General features: G+C 36.1%; 1 protein-coding gene across 2 annotated transcripts in view; it reads left to right on the top strand.

Moving 5' to 3' along the window:
* Positions 1-5,540: 5,540 nt before the first annotated feature.
* Positions 5,541-16,800, top strand: part of MAA3 (P-loop containing nucleoside triphosphate hydrolases superfamily protein) — a 29,550-nt gene continuing 18,290 nt past the window's right edge. For both annotated transcript variants that reach the window (XM_088513977.1, XM_088513976.1), the window contains exons 1-6: positions 5,541-5,719; positions 5,810-5,963; positions 6,554-6,690; positions 7,230-7,439; positions 10,012-10,203; positions 10,458-10,493. In XM_088513977.1, coding sequence (XP_088370103.1) covers positions 5,618-5,719; positions 5,810-5,963; positions 6,554-6,690; positions 7,230-7,439; positions 10,012-10,203; positions 10,458-10,493 — 831 coding nt within the window. In that variant the 5' untranslated portion in view covers positions 5,541-5,617. The remainder of the gene's footprint in view (positions 5,720-5,809; positions 5,964-6,553; positions 6,691-7,229; positions 7,440-10,011; positions 10,204-10,457; positions 10,494-16,800) is intronic.

Below are 16,800 nucleotides of genomic sequence, written 5' to 3'. Positions count from 1 at the left end.
AACATATAATATAACAATAACACATAGTGTTATTAAGTTAATATGTTAAATTGTTAATATGTACACCATTAACAAATAACAATGTTTTTTTTTTAAGAACAAATTGAAATCTTTATTGATAAACTATCAATCAAATAGGAGCATAATGCTCCCTAAATACAATACCATTAAGTTATTAACAAATATCAATGTTAGACTCATAGATTGTTAGTTAATTAACTTAATTTCATAAATAAAAAATAAAATAAAATAAAAAAATTTATAATTAATAAAGCATCAATAATATACTAACTCCCTAGGTTACTAACTAAGTAACTAGTAGTCTATAATGTCTAGTTATTTTCGTGTTTTAAGTCTCCTAATCCTAATCAATATATCACTAAGACAAAAACAAGTAAGTAACATATATAGACTATAGTTCATAAACATAGTTACATACTAAATTTGAAATTTGTAATTAATATATCATATATGTAATAATTTATAATCAACTTTGTATATAATGCTTCATGTTTGTAAATTTGTAATAATTTCAAATCATATATCAGAGCACTGGCAACAACTTCTCTTTGATTTTCCTAAATTTAGGGAACAAAACTGCTTTTTATTTCCCTATGAAAATATATTTCACAATAGCTTTCCTTACATTTTCCTATACTATTAAAATATTATTTTTTTACAAAAGACAAGTTCCCTACCTACCCTCACTTTTTTCACAAAATCTCAACATAATCCCGAGAAGCACCGAATGTTGCACATTCAAGTTATATGTTAATTCTTTAGTGTTGTTATCTTTTTGATTTTGCGTTGTTTTCATGTTTTCAGGTTCTTAGGGAGAATACAAGAGAAATTCATTGAATTCGGGCTTAAAAGATGACTTTTTGAGATACTGATGCTAAAGAAGTGGGATAGAGCACAAATCAGCCCACGTGCGTAAGTGGGCTCGAGCGCACCACAAGTGAGCTCGAGCGCACTCGTGCTGAAAAATCTGAAAGATGCTGAAATTGATAAGAAAAGCTTTTTTAGATCTCCCAATCCGACTAGGAGACTGAATTACGGTTTTTTTTTTGGATTCCTAAGGCTTTTAGGGTTTGTTTTACTCCCTATAAATATGCATAGCTTTGAAGAGAGGTGTACTTAGTTTTAGACAGAAAATATCTTCTTGGAGGCTTGAAGAGTTGAAGAGAAGAACATAGCAAGATGCCATTCTAGCACCACCATGAGCGGCTAAACTCGCAATAAGGTGTTGATGTAACCCTTTCCAAGTAACAATGGTTTAATTGTATTTTTAAATTAGGGATTTTCTACATGTATGATGATTGTATAACTTAGAGATTTGGTTTGAAAGTTTATATTCAATCATTATGAAATTATTCTCTTGTCTTAGAAAGCTTTTTATCTTGATTGAATTAAATCCATCATATTTTCTGTGATTATATGAATGATTATTATACAACGGTTTTAACTGATACATAATCAAGATGGGTTTGATAGGCCATGCTTAGGGGAGTCTAATTACTCTACACCCTAGCTTGGTGTAATTTAGGTAGACAATTCGTACGACCCGAAGATGAGTTATGCTTATCTCTTGATTGAGTGTAACTAATTAAGTGATTTGATAATCCATACCTAGGGAAGACGGACCGTACCTCATCTAGAGGTTAGGTAGATAGTCTGTGCCAACTAAAGATGGATTATACTTATTTCTTAATTATGGTGTTTTCTTGATTAATCGAGTGGGACGAGCCCTATATCATGCATAGTATAAATTTTCCTTGTTAATTTATGATTGACCATTGTTATGCGGTTAGCGGTGAAATCAACCCCTATTCTTTCTCTCATTATTACTATTTATCTTTAATTTTATGTATTTATTTTTATGAGACAAAAACAAATCAACTGTCTTTAAATTGAGTTACTTTCAATCTTGACAAGTGATGAGTGCCAAATATTGTATATTTGAGCTCCTTAATTTGCATTTATTAATTCCTTAACATTGTTATTTGTTCGATGTTGTTTTGTTTTAGTGTTTTCTAGTTCCGAAGGAAAGATGCTATTAATTCTATTAATTTTGGGCTTAAAGCACACGTTAAGAAGACCTAGAAGATGTGGTTAAGCTTAACCAATCATAATAGATGACCTATATGATTTGGTTAAGTTTAATCAAATCAAGGAAATGATTAAATCGAAATTTCTCTAACTGGAGTTAAAATCAGATTGGATTCAAATTTGGATTTCGCACACGTTTGAGTATTTTTTACCATAAATTTCCGCTCAAATATTGGATTGAGGAGAAACTAGCAGCATTGGAAGGCTAACTCAAAATGATACAAATTATTGTGAAATAGGATTTTTCTAATTAGAACGTTTATTATACCAAAATCGTCTCGCAATAAAAGAACGTAAATTTGGATGAATCCTATTCCGGTTTGTGCTAGGATTGCTTCTTAATTTGACTAGGAGATTGAAGTACGGTTTTCTGGGATTCCTAGGGCTTCTAGGGTTTTTTTTACATCCTATAAAAATAGACCCCTAAGCTTCAAGAAAAGGATGTTGGAAGGAGGCGAAAAAAATGAGGTTGGAAGGAGGCGAGAGGCCGAAGACAGAAGGCACACCAAAATTCTCTTTAGTTTAATTTTTAGTGTTTATTTTCTTAGTTATGTGTAGCTAATTTCTCAACTAAGGTTGATGATGAAGCCTTACCGATGTAGAGCAGTCATACTTTCATGTAAGTTAATATTTTCCAAATATATGGGCTTTGATATTTTAATTATTCAACTTTAGTTCAATTAGTGAGATGATTCTTGGATATGAGTTCAATCATGTTTTTCTCATGATTTGAGATAGTTTCCATTAATTGATATGCTTGGGTTTTCATTTATCTAAACATTGGATATTCATTGCGTTTCGTTCTACGAATACATTTGATGATTTGGTTTAAATTGGATGTCTTTTGTGATTTGTTTCACGGATACATTTGATGATTTAATCTAAATTAGATATCTTTTGTGATTTGTTCTAAGGACGAATTCATTAAATGATTTAATTAATTCTTTGAAGCAAAGTAGAACATACATAAGGTTTTTATGTTGAAAATTTCGGATATATTGATGACTATGAAAATATATTGCTATGATTTGGTGGGTGTGGATTCCAAAACCTTAGTGCTTTATCTTTTGATTAATTTCACTTTATTTTTTATTAAAAAATCACTCACCTTTCATAAACAAAATTCCATTTGGGTTTAACCTCGCACTTGCATCCCTATATTGCAAAACGATTTGTGTACTTGCGAGTACATTAAAATTTCACAATAGCAAGCTTAATAACAACACATGTGCAATCCTTGAGGTTCGACACCCTCGATATAGCCTTATCCTATAAGAATTCATTGTATTGCGAGTGATTATTTTTATTATTGATATTTTTGCACACAAAAAGACCTCATCAACAATCCCCAATTAAAGGCCAAAAAAAAAAAAAAAAATGAAAATGTTTATATTAAAATAATGTATAGGGAACCACCTACACATTGAGAAATATTGAAGCAACCCTTGAGGGTTGGTTAAATGTAGGGAATCTGATATGAGTAGATTTTTGTAGTTTTTTTTTTTTTAATTTATCCTAAACATAGGGAAGGGAATAGCATATAGGGCATCTTCTGCTAGTGCTCTCATATATGTAATAATTAATATGTTAAATTGTTACAGTTAAATTATAATAACTTGTATATAATGTCACACACTATTAACTAGCAACAAGTAACATAATTAGTATCTAACTAGTTACATATTAACTAGCTTTGTAATTACTTATATCATATATTCATATTTTTATGTTTTGTAATTTAGTATATATTAAGGGTTAAATACCTTATTCTTCCATGTGATTTAACTTTTTTATTTTTTGCCCCCAATGTTTACTTTTTATCACAGGAGGTACTTCTGGTTTGTCTAAAGACGGAGATGGTATTTTCGTTTAAATTCCATCCAAAATTTGACAGAACGTCATGTCAACACTAATAACAAATTGACACGTGTCAATATAATTAATTTAAAATAATAATAATTTTTTTTAAATTAAAAGCATTAAAAAATTATATTTAAAAAAAAAAAAAAAGTTTGGGGGTGGCTGTAGCTACCCCCTTGGCCATTTGGGCGGTGGCCAGCCACCCCCTTTGGCCATGGGGGTGGCCAGGCCACCCCCGTCTGGCCGGTTTGGGGGTGGCCCCCTCGGCCATTTGAGGTGTTCCTGGCCACCTCCTTTGGCCATGGGGTGGCCTAACCACCTCCCACAGCCTATGGGGATGGTTCGGCCACCCCCATTCCAATTTTTTTTTTAAAAAAATTTATTTTTTATTTAATTAAATATAAATTTTTTTATGTTTTTTATTTAAATTTTTTTAATTAATTATATGGACACATGTCAATTTATTACTGGTGTTGACGTGGCATTTCATCAAATTTTGGATGAAATTTAGACTAAGGTACCATCTCCGTCTTTAGGCAAGCCAGAGGTACCTCTTATGATAAAAATTACACCATAGAGAGCAAAAAATAAAAAAATTAAATGAGAGAGGGGAATAAGGTATTTATCCCTAAGTATTAACTAAGTTATTAAATTATAAAATTAAGTTATAATATAATGTTAGTCATACCCTTAATTAATTAATTGTATACACATTAAATCTATGATTAATGACATAGTCCATAAACATAGTTACATATTAAATATCCGTTTCAATGATTCATATATCATATATTATATATGTAATCATTTATATACTTATATAGTTATTTGATTGTATCATTATTGGTCAATCCATCAATGTTAATTGTCAACTTATATGATCCTATCATTGATATAATGAATCTATGATCACAACATGTGATCTAAACTCAAATTGTTAAGTTTCTAGTTTTAAATTGTGATTAGTTTTTAGTATACTGATTAGTGATTACAATTTATAAAACACACATATAAATGATATCACATTGTGGTGTGAGCAGGTCGGGTCGGGCGATAAACGGGTCAAGCTTGTGAGCCTTAAACAAGTCGGACGATAAACGGGTCGAGCTCGCTAGCCCTAAGCGAGCCGGGTGATAAACGGGTCGAGCTCGTGATCCCTAAACGAGCCAGCAAGTTGGGCGATTCGCGATTTGAACTCACAAGCTTTATATGAGTTGAGTGAGCCAGGCGATTCACGAGTTTAACGAGTTGAACTTACGAGTCCTTGTCGAGTTTAATCGAGCGAGCTGGGAATGTATAACTAGTTAATCGAGCAGGTTTTAACAGTAACGAGCGAGCTTCCACAATGTCAAGCTTGAGTTCAAGTCTAGCTTAATCAAGCAGGTATCGAGTGAGCTGTTGAGTCTACCGGCTCGTTTACGGCCCAAGATGCAAGGAGTTTGACATATATCTTTTCCGTGGATATCAAGCAAGCGAGGTAAATTATGTAAAGGAAAAAGAAAAAAAATTATCACACGGATAAAGTGATATTTATAAAAATTTGGGGTTCAATTTAATCAAAGAAAGCTGATTTCAGGCTATTTCGCCCCTCAAAGCAGAATAAACCCTGTTTTTTTCGCAAAACCCTCCCCCGTCCCTCTCGGTCTCCATGGCTGTGGACAGGGAAAAGCTTCAAGAAGAATCTCCCGTTCTCCGTTTCTACAGAATTATTCTCGGTTGGGACTACTTCCGCCTCCTCAAGGAGTCCTTGGTAATCCCCCTTTCTCTCTCTCTGATTGTGCGTGTTTGAGTGTTTCTTCTGTAAATAAGTTTTTGTTTGTGGGATAATATTGTAATGCAGAAAAATAAAGGAAAAGTTGGCGATGGAGCTTCTTCTGGGCTGAGGGAGGTGAAGGACACGTACAAGGACGTTGATGATTATATCTCAACTTTTGAGCCACTTATATTCGAGGAAGTCAAAGCTCAGATTACTCAGAAGAGAGATGAAGAAGAGGGTATTTTTCTATCTTCCCTTTTCTTTCTGTTTGGTTCCCGGTATATTTTCTGAGAAGCATTATGACGTTGAATTCTTAGTATTACTTCTGAGTTGTGCTATATAGTATAGCACATTGGTCCCGGAGGTCATTGCATCCCTTTTCCCTTGCAATTTATCACAATTAGATGGAGTACTGATTGTAATATTTATTTATTTATTTTTTTCTGTTTCTATATAGTGTTTGGTTTTAATAAAACTTCTTATTACTTATCAAAAAAAATATAGTGTTTGGCTTTGGAATATTACCCAGAAATTTTTTCATATCTCGCACTCTCTCTCTCTCTCTCTCTCTCTCTCACACACACACACACACACACACACGCACACTCTCTCTCTCTCTCTTATCTATCTATCTATCTATTATTAGTCTTTTGTTTCTTTCTATATCCCTCAATTTCTCTATTACAAAATGGTCATGGAATTTAGTTACTTTTACTTTTATGCTCTTTTTATATGTTTTTGAGGTATGGAATGTGACCCTGATAGCAATGCACATACAATCGAACTCTCTATCTTTCAGTTCTGAAGTATTTGTATTTGGCATTACAGTGACACAATGGCATAGCAGGCTGGTGGTGGAATGCAATGAGGTTGATGGATTTCACTTGCCCGCGGTCACTTATGCGGCTGATGACACGGAGGAATCAATATCACAGAATGATCTGTTACTTCTTTCAAAAGAAAATGTAAATGCAATCTGATAATTTTGTTCGACTTCTCTTGCTCTACATGCATTCTTAACATACAATTCTTGAGGATTTCGTTTTCTCTGGTGGTTGTAGTTTGCTTTTATCTCGTAGTGTTAGTGATTTTCTCTCTTCCTCATTCTAATTATTAGCTTTATTTTGAATTTTTCTGTGTTCTTTTCATTTCTTTTTTCTTTATTTACTTGCTTTCCAGCTGCTTTTTTTTTTTTTTTTTTTCTGTAAAAACACAATTGGGAAACACTTTTTGGGTGTATATTATGCCACGCTTTGTTTCCTAGCAAATTTTGGAAAAAAAGGAAAATTATTGGGAGTTTTCTTTTTCTGCAGCAGTTCGACTAGTTGGCCCTATTAAGATTATGATACATAAATCAAGATAACAAGATCATTCAAAATAATTGTTTTTTTCCCCTCTTTTCCTGTTGGTCCTTGGAAACCAAAAGGAATCCTTATAAAAAATATATGAATTTGGTTTACGTTGCTTGGGTTTCTTATTGCTTGGAATGTGTTGCTTATTGCAGTTCCAAGGGGGTACAAGAATGCCAACAACATATGCATTTGCATTGGTTGAGAATTGCCAGAGTAATTCTTTTAGGCTTAGAATGTATTTAGCTGGAGAAGTCGAGCATTCAAATACAGATGTAGTTAAATCTTGTCAGAGGCTACTAAGTATGCGGAATCTTATTACTTCACCTACTAGTGAAGTGGATAAACTCTTTTACAGTCTAAAGGTAACATTTTCTCCATGAAGTTAGAGTTATTCTTTGAGATCAGCTATATATATGCTTTTGTTTATTTTACAGAGATTCTCTCTCTCTTTTTTTTTTTTTTTTTTTTTTTTTTTTTTTTTTTTAAATTGTAAAATGTTCAAATTTGAATCCAGCAGAAGAAATCGTATAAGTTTAAGGGAAATACTGTTTATTATTTCTTGTCCATTACCCTATCCCTTCCCCCTTTTTTTTAAATGACGTTTTTTTTTTTTTTTTTTTTTAAATTTCTTTTTTTAATAAATATTAGCCCAAGCATGTTATAATTTTTTTATTTGAACCATAATTCTGATTGTTATCTCTTTGAAATTGTCTCCATGATTAAAATGAAAGAATGGTGTACGTCAATGTGTGATCACTAGATTGCCTCTCTGTTGCAAAGATGTTTTTAGAGAAGTGTTGGCAAGCATCTGAAATTAAATTTATATTCTTAGTGTTGTGGGTGTTGCTCAGAAGTGTCAAACTTGAAGGAGGATTTGAAACCTTTAAATTGTGGATTATGTTTGTCACTTATCAAAAAATAAATAATTGTGGATTATGTTGGTGTTTGTAGTTTTGGTAAGCTTAGAAGTAAAAGTTTCAATCAAAGAGGAGAGAGGGTAGGGCTTGAACTGTGGAGGTTTTTTTTTTTTGGCAAATTGAATAGGGTTTGTGCTGCACGTAAGGTAGCAATATTGGAAAGTTCTTTGTATTGTAACTCGTAATTCTTATCTCAGCAGATTCTGTCATGTGGCATAAGTATGTCATGGAAACTAAGTGTGATATCTTTAAACAATTTCATTGTTATGAATGTATTACTATGATCAGTACGGGATTCACCAATTAAGTGCTAACCTTTTTAGAGTGAGTTGCTTAGCAATTTATGGTATGATTAAGCCTCTTGAGAAGGATGAGGCAGGGGAAATGCTTAAGTTCTAGTGCTTGGGGTAGTACCAATTTATGCAGTTTGAGTTGATGCTTATGTTGTGGTTACTAGTATCTTCTATATGGAGGATCACAAGTATTACATGGTTACTCATATTATGCGGAATTTGAATCATGCAGTAATTACCTGATATGGGATCTTGTGATAGTGAATCAGTGATACAATTGACAGCTGAGCATTTGAATGTGTAATATATGTCATGTATGTATTTTGACTCAGGAATGAAGTTTGGCTGATATCAAGTTTGGAACCTAAACTGTTAATGATATCCTGATTACTTATAAAAAAAGTGTTTGGAATGTAAACAGCTCCACCTTTAGTGTATAACTTTAATCCTCTTATTTTCCATGGCATAGAAATGTTTGGAATATGGAGATTTGTTCTTTCCTTTCTATGATCTGGTTTTTAGCATTCCACTAAGACATGATTATTGGAGGAAGATTCTGAGGTAAGTCTTAGTGATTAACTCTCTTGTTCGTATAAAAAATTGTAGTCTTAGTTTCCACGGGTTTTGAGAACATTAGTCTTTATTGCTGATCTAGTCGAATGACTTAACCATACCTACATGGCCTAGGCCTGCTAATTGTCTCTTGGTTGCTAATACTCGATTAATAGCTCCATGGTGAAAAAGGCTGTGATACTGTCAGACTTGGAGAAGCAAAAACTATGTAGCAGTAGGGAAAGCCTGAACACACTTTTGGGTGAAGGGCAAGACGAGTAACAGAGAAAGAGTTAGGGAATGCTTGGTTTAGTCTTGCTTTTTTGGCATGCTATGGAAGTTCCATTGGCAGTGTGTTTATTCAGACAATAACAGGATTTTATAGAGGACCACACTATGATCTTTGCTGGCTTACAGTTAATTTTTTATGCAGAACCAAGCGTCTAGTATGAAATTGACTATTTGAAAGTCATGGGCAACGATTACTGCTGATAGGAATTGGGTCTTTGGATGCCCTTGCTTGATGTAGATTGTTAATTGTAATAATAATGGAGGGGAAAATTCTATTTTTGGAACAAACAGTGATATAAGAATTGATGAGAATTGTATTAATTAAAGAGAAATGCTAAAGGTACTAAATATTTTACTAACAGAGGCTTACTAACCTGATGTGTAGCTCATTCATTGGAGAAAAACAAAACAATTAATTCAGAAAAATGTAACGAGTATCAGTGAATGAGCTACATATCAGGTTAGTAAGCCTCTGTTAGTAAAAGCTTTAGCACCCCTAGCATTTTTCTTAATTAAAGCCAGGCATAATTATTGCTTTGGTAATTTGAAATTACGTTTAATTGATAGCATAGATCTTTAGTAATGTTGTACAAGGCTGATATTTAGTTCAGAGTCACATGCACACTGATCATAATAATGATCAAAATGCTCTTGGTATTCTTTGTGGCAACTGTTCAGCTACTTGCTTAGGGACATCTAAATATTTTGAGCAGCTTTTATCTTATTAATGAGGCAAATAAGATCTTATTTCTCGTTATACATAGCCAATCAAGATAACCATTGAACCATACTATATCCAATATGAAGACACGATTTTGTTTGTTTTCATCCTAGCTTGTGAACTTGCAAGTTATCAACTAATGAACGAATACATCTTGCAGATCTGCAGTTTATCAACTATTGCTCGTGAATATGTGGCTCTATGGTCGATTGACTCTCTTCCTTTTAAGGATTTAATATTATCGGCCGCTGAAAAGAATATTGGTTGTGAAAACCAGGGTTGGAAAATTTCTAAATCCCTGGAGGAATATGTAAAACTCAATCATAATGAAACCCAACAAGAAGCCATACAGGTAGCTTTCTTCTCATATTTTTTATGATTATCAACTGCTTTATTTTCCGGATCAAATTGTACTTATATATGATTGCTACTACCCTTATACGGTGTGGCTTATATGTTGCAATGACCCATAATCATAGTGTTTAACAACCCCCCCCGCGCCCCGCGCCCCGCCTCCCCTTCCATGCTGTTCTGATTATTATTTTGTTCAATGCTTGAGGAATATGCTTATTATGTTACTTTAATGAATGTCATTGCCTGTTGCAGGCTGGTCTAGCACGTAAAGCTTTTGTTCTGATACAGGTTCGTGTTGTGTTGTCTTAAGCTTCTTCTAGATCTATTTACAACATGCTTTTCCTTTGTTGTCTGCTTCTTCTATACTTGAAACAATCTTCTATAATTTTCCTAGTTCATATTTAAACTATTCGTTAAGCATGTAATAAAGGATAGGACGACATCCTCCAACTTTGAGCTCTTTAATTGGGTTAAAGTTTCATTGGTAGATTTGTAAAGGGTCATTATGATGCAAAAGGCAAAGCATGGAATATTGGTCTATGGGGCTATTAGTATTTAATTTTATATTTTATTTAATTTTCAAGAGTTGAAGGCTTTTTAGTAATTCAATAAATGGGTGTTGCCCTAGGGTTTAGCTGTTAGTCTTTTTGGTAATTTAATACATGTGTGTTGCCATTTGATAAGTAATGCACGACATGTTGGTCTATAGGTTTATTATGATTTAATATATATATTAATTTTCAAGAGTCAAGGGTATTTTAGTAATTTAATAATTGGCCGTTGCCATAGATTATTTTTGGTAACTCAATTAATGGGCATTGTTTTAGATTATTTTTGGTAATTCAGTTAATGGGTATTGCCTTGGTGTTTAGTTGTTTTTTTTTTTTGGTAATTTAATAAATGGGCATTGCCTTAGGGTTTAGCAGTTAGTCTATTTAAGTGAGTTTTGTATTCCAATGGAGGCAAACTTGATGAAATAAGAAATAAAAAAAAATAAAAAAAAGAATTGATTCTTCTCTCCTCTCTCTTTCTCTTCCCCATAGCTTCTTCCATCTTTTTTGCTCTTCTCCCACTTTCTCTTCCCCAAGCTTCTCTCTTTCTCTCCTGTTAGCTTCTATCTTTCTCTCTTTTCTCCCCCTTTCTCTTCCCTTGGCTTCTCTTCTCTCTTTCTCTACCGTTATCTCCTTGTTTCTCTTTAGTATCTCTCATCTTTTAGCTTCCTTCTCCTCTCTTTGCTGAAATTTTGCTGTGAGATTTTGTAACTATCGTGGTCCGGCATCAAATTTGGTATCGGTGCCTAACCCGATTGTTTCACATATCGTGCTACCCTAATTGGGCCAACACGATGACCACCACCATTCCAGCACAACTGCTGTCTGCCATCCCAAGCCTCTCCACTACTGGCCAAATCAAACTGTAGTACCCACCAACTTCTAGACACCCAAGCCATTCAAAAAATAAATTCGAAAAACCCCAACCACCCCACGCTACTGTGTTGCTGCCACCCAACAACTAGGGGTGTGCAAGCGGGAATGTTATTAACCGCTAATAACTACAATCGCATAACTACATAACTGCCTAGGCTGGTTGCGGTTGGCAAAAGTGGTCAATAACTACTAACTGGTTTACAATATATTATTATTATTATTATTATTATTATTATTTTGATAAGTAATATCAATGTATTAAAAGCGCAAGGGGCGCAACCCATGTACACAGAAAGTATAAAAAGAGCCCACATATACAAGCTTTTAAACTGAAAATGAAGCACATAAATCTAGAAATTCCGCAAGCGTTGAGACTTGCGAAGAATGCCACAATACTCTCCATGAGAAAAGTGTTTAGAGCACCCTTTTCTTCAACTCTATAAGTCCAAGTTCATGATCCTCAAAACTCCGTGCATTCCTTTTTCTCCATAAGCACCACATTACACACAAAGAAGTCATTCTCCAGATTTGCAGAACTGTACAATTACCCCTTCGTCCTCTCCAACTTCCCAAGCATTCCTTCATCTTACCTGGCATCACCCACGTAACACCAAACAGCTGAAAAACCATGTTCCATACCTCTATAGCAACTTCACAATGCAATAATAAATGATCAATAGATTCACCACTCTTCTTGCACATACAACACCACTCCGTCACTATAATGTTCTTCTTGCGTAAATTGTCTAACGTTAATATTTTCCCCATCACCGCCGTCCACACGAAAAAAGCCACTCTCAGAGAAGCTTTACTCTTCCAAATAATCTTCCAAGGGCCATCCACCGGTTCCGAATTAACCTTTACCTTATAGAATGACTTCACCTCAAAATTCTCTCTCTTCGAGGGAATCCAACAAATTTTATGCACCCCACCATGCCTTACCTATTGAGAATATAGCAATTCGAAAAATTGCGAAACCTCTTCCAGTTCCCAATCATGAACATGTCAAATAAACATTACATTCCAATGAATAACACCATTTACTGTATCCATATTCTCCTCCACCCATGCCTCCTTTGCACATGCTATATTGAACAAAGCGGGAAACACAGTCTTCAATGGTAACTCCCCACACCACACATCCTGCCAAAACAACACTCGAGAACCGTTTCCTAACTCAAACCACACATGATACTTAAAATTATCCCACCCTTTTTAAATACATTCCCACACTCCCACCCCATAAGGTCCCCCTACATCCTTGGAGCACCAACCGCCCCTCATCGTATCATATTTAACCTCAACTAATTTCCTCCACCAAGCATCTCCCTCATTGGCAAACCTCCATAACCATTTACCTAACAAAGCTCGATTGAACTGAATCAAATTCCTTACCCTTAATCCCTTCGCCTCCTTTGGCATGCAAACCTTGGACTAGTTTACCAAATGAAACTTGAATTCGTCACCTACACCTCCCCACAAGAAATCTCTTTGTATTTTTTCTATACGTTTTGCCACTCTCACTGGGATCTGAAACAGAGATAAATAGTATGTGAGTATGTTAGAAAGCGTACTTTTAATCATCGTTAGTCTACCACCCTTGGATAAATACATCCGCTTCCACCCTACCAACTTAGTCTCCATCTTCTCAATGACATTATTCCATATAGATGGATCCTTATAATAAGCACTCAAAGGTAATCCCAAATACGTAAACGGCATTGATTCCACTCCACACCCAAGTATACTTGACAAACCTTCCACATCTCCCGCCTCACATATAGGAACAATCACAGACTTTGACAAATTTATTTTCAACCCCGAAACCGCTTCAAAACACAGCAGCAAACATCTCAAATTACGAAGTTGTTCCACCACAAAAAATAAGAGTGTCATCTGCGAATAATAAGTGCGACACTTCCATTACTTCAGAATGCTGCAAACCCATCGTAAATCCAGACATAAGCTCTCTCTCCGCCATTGCATTCATCATCCTGCTAAACGCCCTCATCACCATCACAAATAATAAAGGGGACAAAGGATCCCCTTGTCTTACTCCTCGAGAGCTACTAAAGAAATTTGCAGGCGTTCCATTAATGAGCACAGAGAAACGTATCGTAGAGACACAATGATGAATCCAACCTCTCCACCTTTCCCTGAAACCGCATCTCTCTAACATGTATAATAAAAAGTCCCAGTTGACATGATCATAAGCCTTCTCCAAATCCAACTTGCAAATAAGGCCTGGTCCCCCAGATCGAATCCGGCTATCCACACATTCATTCGCCATTAAAATAGAGTCCAAATTTGCCTACCGGGTATAAACGCGTTTTGTGTATGTGACACCAGCTTCCCAAACACTGAGTTCAACCGACTAACCAAAACCTTTGAAATTATTTTATACACCCACTTATAAGACTAATAGGGCGAAAATCCTTGATCTCCACCGCTCCAGCTTTCTTTGGAATAAGCGCAACAAATGTAGCATTAATACTCTTCTCAAATTTTCCGCTCTCATGAAATTCTTTGAAAACTGCCATCATGTCCTCCTTGACTACCTCCCAACATTTCTGAAAGAACGCCATAGTAAAGCCATCAGGTCCGGGTGCTTTGTCGCCCTTCAACTTCCTCACCACCTCCAAAACTTCTACTTCTTCAAAATCTCGCTTCATCTACAATCTCTCCCCTTCATCAATGGAATTAATATTTTCCATCATTGGAGCTAGAAGCCTGATTGGTTTCCCCTGATATTGTCCAGAATACAGTGTTTTATAAAAATGCACAATATGATCCTGTATAATTGCTGGATCCTCGGTCCTGCTCCCACACACCATCATGGCAGCAACCGAGTTATTTCGCCTATGCGAGTTGGCCAACCTATTAAAGAACTTCGTATTCCGATCGCCCTCTTTCAACCACAATGCCCTAGATTTCTGCCTCCAACTCACCTCTTCTTGAAAAAGCGTCTTCTCTAGGTTTTGAGAGCACTCATTTCGCTTAATTATCTCCTCCTCCGTTAAATCTCTACTTTCTACAATGCTATCCAACACACCCAATTCCTCCTCCAACTCCTTTTTGTGTTTTCCTATGTCTCCAAACACCTCCACATTCCATTTTTTGAGATCACCTTTCAGAGCTTTCAACTTTCGAGCCAACACATAAATAAGAGTCCCACCATCTCTTAACTTGCTCCACGAAACCCTCCGCTTGTAACCACATATTCTCAAACCTAAAAGATATTTGACCCCTTCTTCCCGTTCCACACTCCAATATCACTGGAAAGTAGTCTGATAGTACCCTAGGCAGCCTTTTCTGACATACATCTGGAAAATATTCCTCGCAATCTATAGATATCAAGAATCTATCAATTTTGGACCCTGCATGCCGATTAGACCATGTGATCCGCCCCCTTACCATTGGAAGATTGATAAGCCCCTGCTCAAAAATAAAATCAGCAAAATCAATCATTTCTTGCGTATGTCTGGAAGCACATAATTGTTCTCCAGGGTGTCGAACTACATTAAAATCCCCTCCCACACACCATGGCTTGTCTCACACATTCATTAAACCGCCCAGTTCATCCCATAGGTTGCTTCTAACGTCGTCATCATTTGGCCCATAAACACCAGCAAAAGCCCACTCAAAATTGTCTATAACACTTCTGAAAACATAGGCTACTACAAATCTCCCTACACATTCCTCAATCTTCTCCACCACTCGCCTATCCCACATTAATAATATACCTCCGGAGGCACCCGTAGATCCCAAGTATATGCAATCAACATATGTACACCCCCACACACTCCGAATCACCTCAATATTAATGACCTCCATTTTTGTCTCCTGCAAACACACACTATCCGCCTTCCACTCTCGTAACCTCCTTCTAAGCTTCATTCTTTTCACAGGCTCATTGATACCTCTCACATTCCACGAAATTATTTTTGGCTTCATTAACAATATTTACCAGCCCTCCCTTTTCCACTCACTTTTGATGATCCCTTCACATCATAGTTCACCGTGCATTCCAACTGCTTTAATTCATGACTTTCTCGATTCCCCGATTTGTCACTTCCTTGTTGACCACTACCCACTCTCTTGTTAGCTCCATTGGCCTCAATTGCAGTAAATAAAGCCAGCAAATCCTCCTCATGCCCATCACATATTAGTCCCACATCATGACAAAATTCTAAAACCCTCTCTAACACCCAATCCAGAGACATTGATTGAGCGCCTCCTGCTCCCATAATGGCCAATGGTTGAATATCTAACATCGCTGTCCCCCCCATCTCATCTAATGTGCCAACAAGCTAACAAATCTGCCACCCCTCCAAACATGACCCATGTGACATCAAAAAGGGAAAATAACACTCCATAAAGCTTGTGCCACCTCACAGTGAAAGAGAAGATGATTGACAGACTCGCCACATTGCTTACACATACAACACCATTCTACCATAATGATACCTCTTTTACGCAAGATATCCAAAGTCATAATCTTTCCAAGACTCGCTGTCCACACAAAGAAACTGACTCTCAATGGAACTTTTATTTTCCATATACTCCTCCACGGGAAAGAGGAAGCTAGTACATCTGTTCTCGAAGAAGAAAGCATGCGAAAAAAAGACCTTACCTCAAAAGATATTTTGTTGGAAGGAGTCCACCGCATGCAATCCATCCCCCCATACGACTACGAAAGGCATATAACTTTCCAAAAAAAGCCATCACCACCTCTACCTCCCAATCTTGGACAGCTCGTAAGAAAGGAACATTCCAATGTATAACACCATTGGACAGCTGCATATTATCCCTAACCCATGCCTCCTTATTACTCACAATTCGAAATAATTCAGGAAAAGCTTCCTTCAAGTCGCATCGAAGGTGAGGTTGGTACTGGAGGTGATGCGGTCGAAGTTGGGCTGGATGGGTTTCTTCCGGATTCCAGTTCGCAGAGGTCTAACAGTACAATTGGGCCGTGCTCCACTGCCATATCTGTGGTTAACGGTCTGACCAAATCCTAAAAATGGCAGATTGAGTGGATTAGGGAAAAGTTAAAGGACAGTGAAGAGTTAGAGGACGAAGATCGTTTGGGGCTTTTAATGAACATGGAAGAGGATCTTCGGTGGGAAAATAAGGCAGCTCACGAGGAGGGGCGGTTGGAGGGCAAT

This window comes from Corylus avellana, chromosome 2 (genome assembly GCF_965113065.1).
Source record: "Corylus avellana chromosome 2, dhCorAvel1.hap1.2, whole genome shotgun sequence".
NCBI classification, from domain to species: Eukaryota; Viridiplantae; Streptophyta; class Magnoliopsida; order Fagales; family Betulaceae; genus Corylus; species Corylus avellana.
This window is presented reverse-complemented; position numbering and strand designations above follow the sequence as displayed.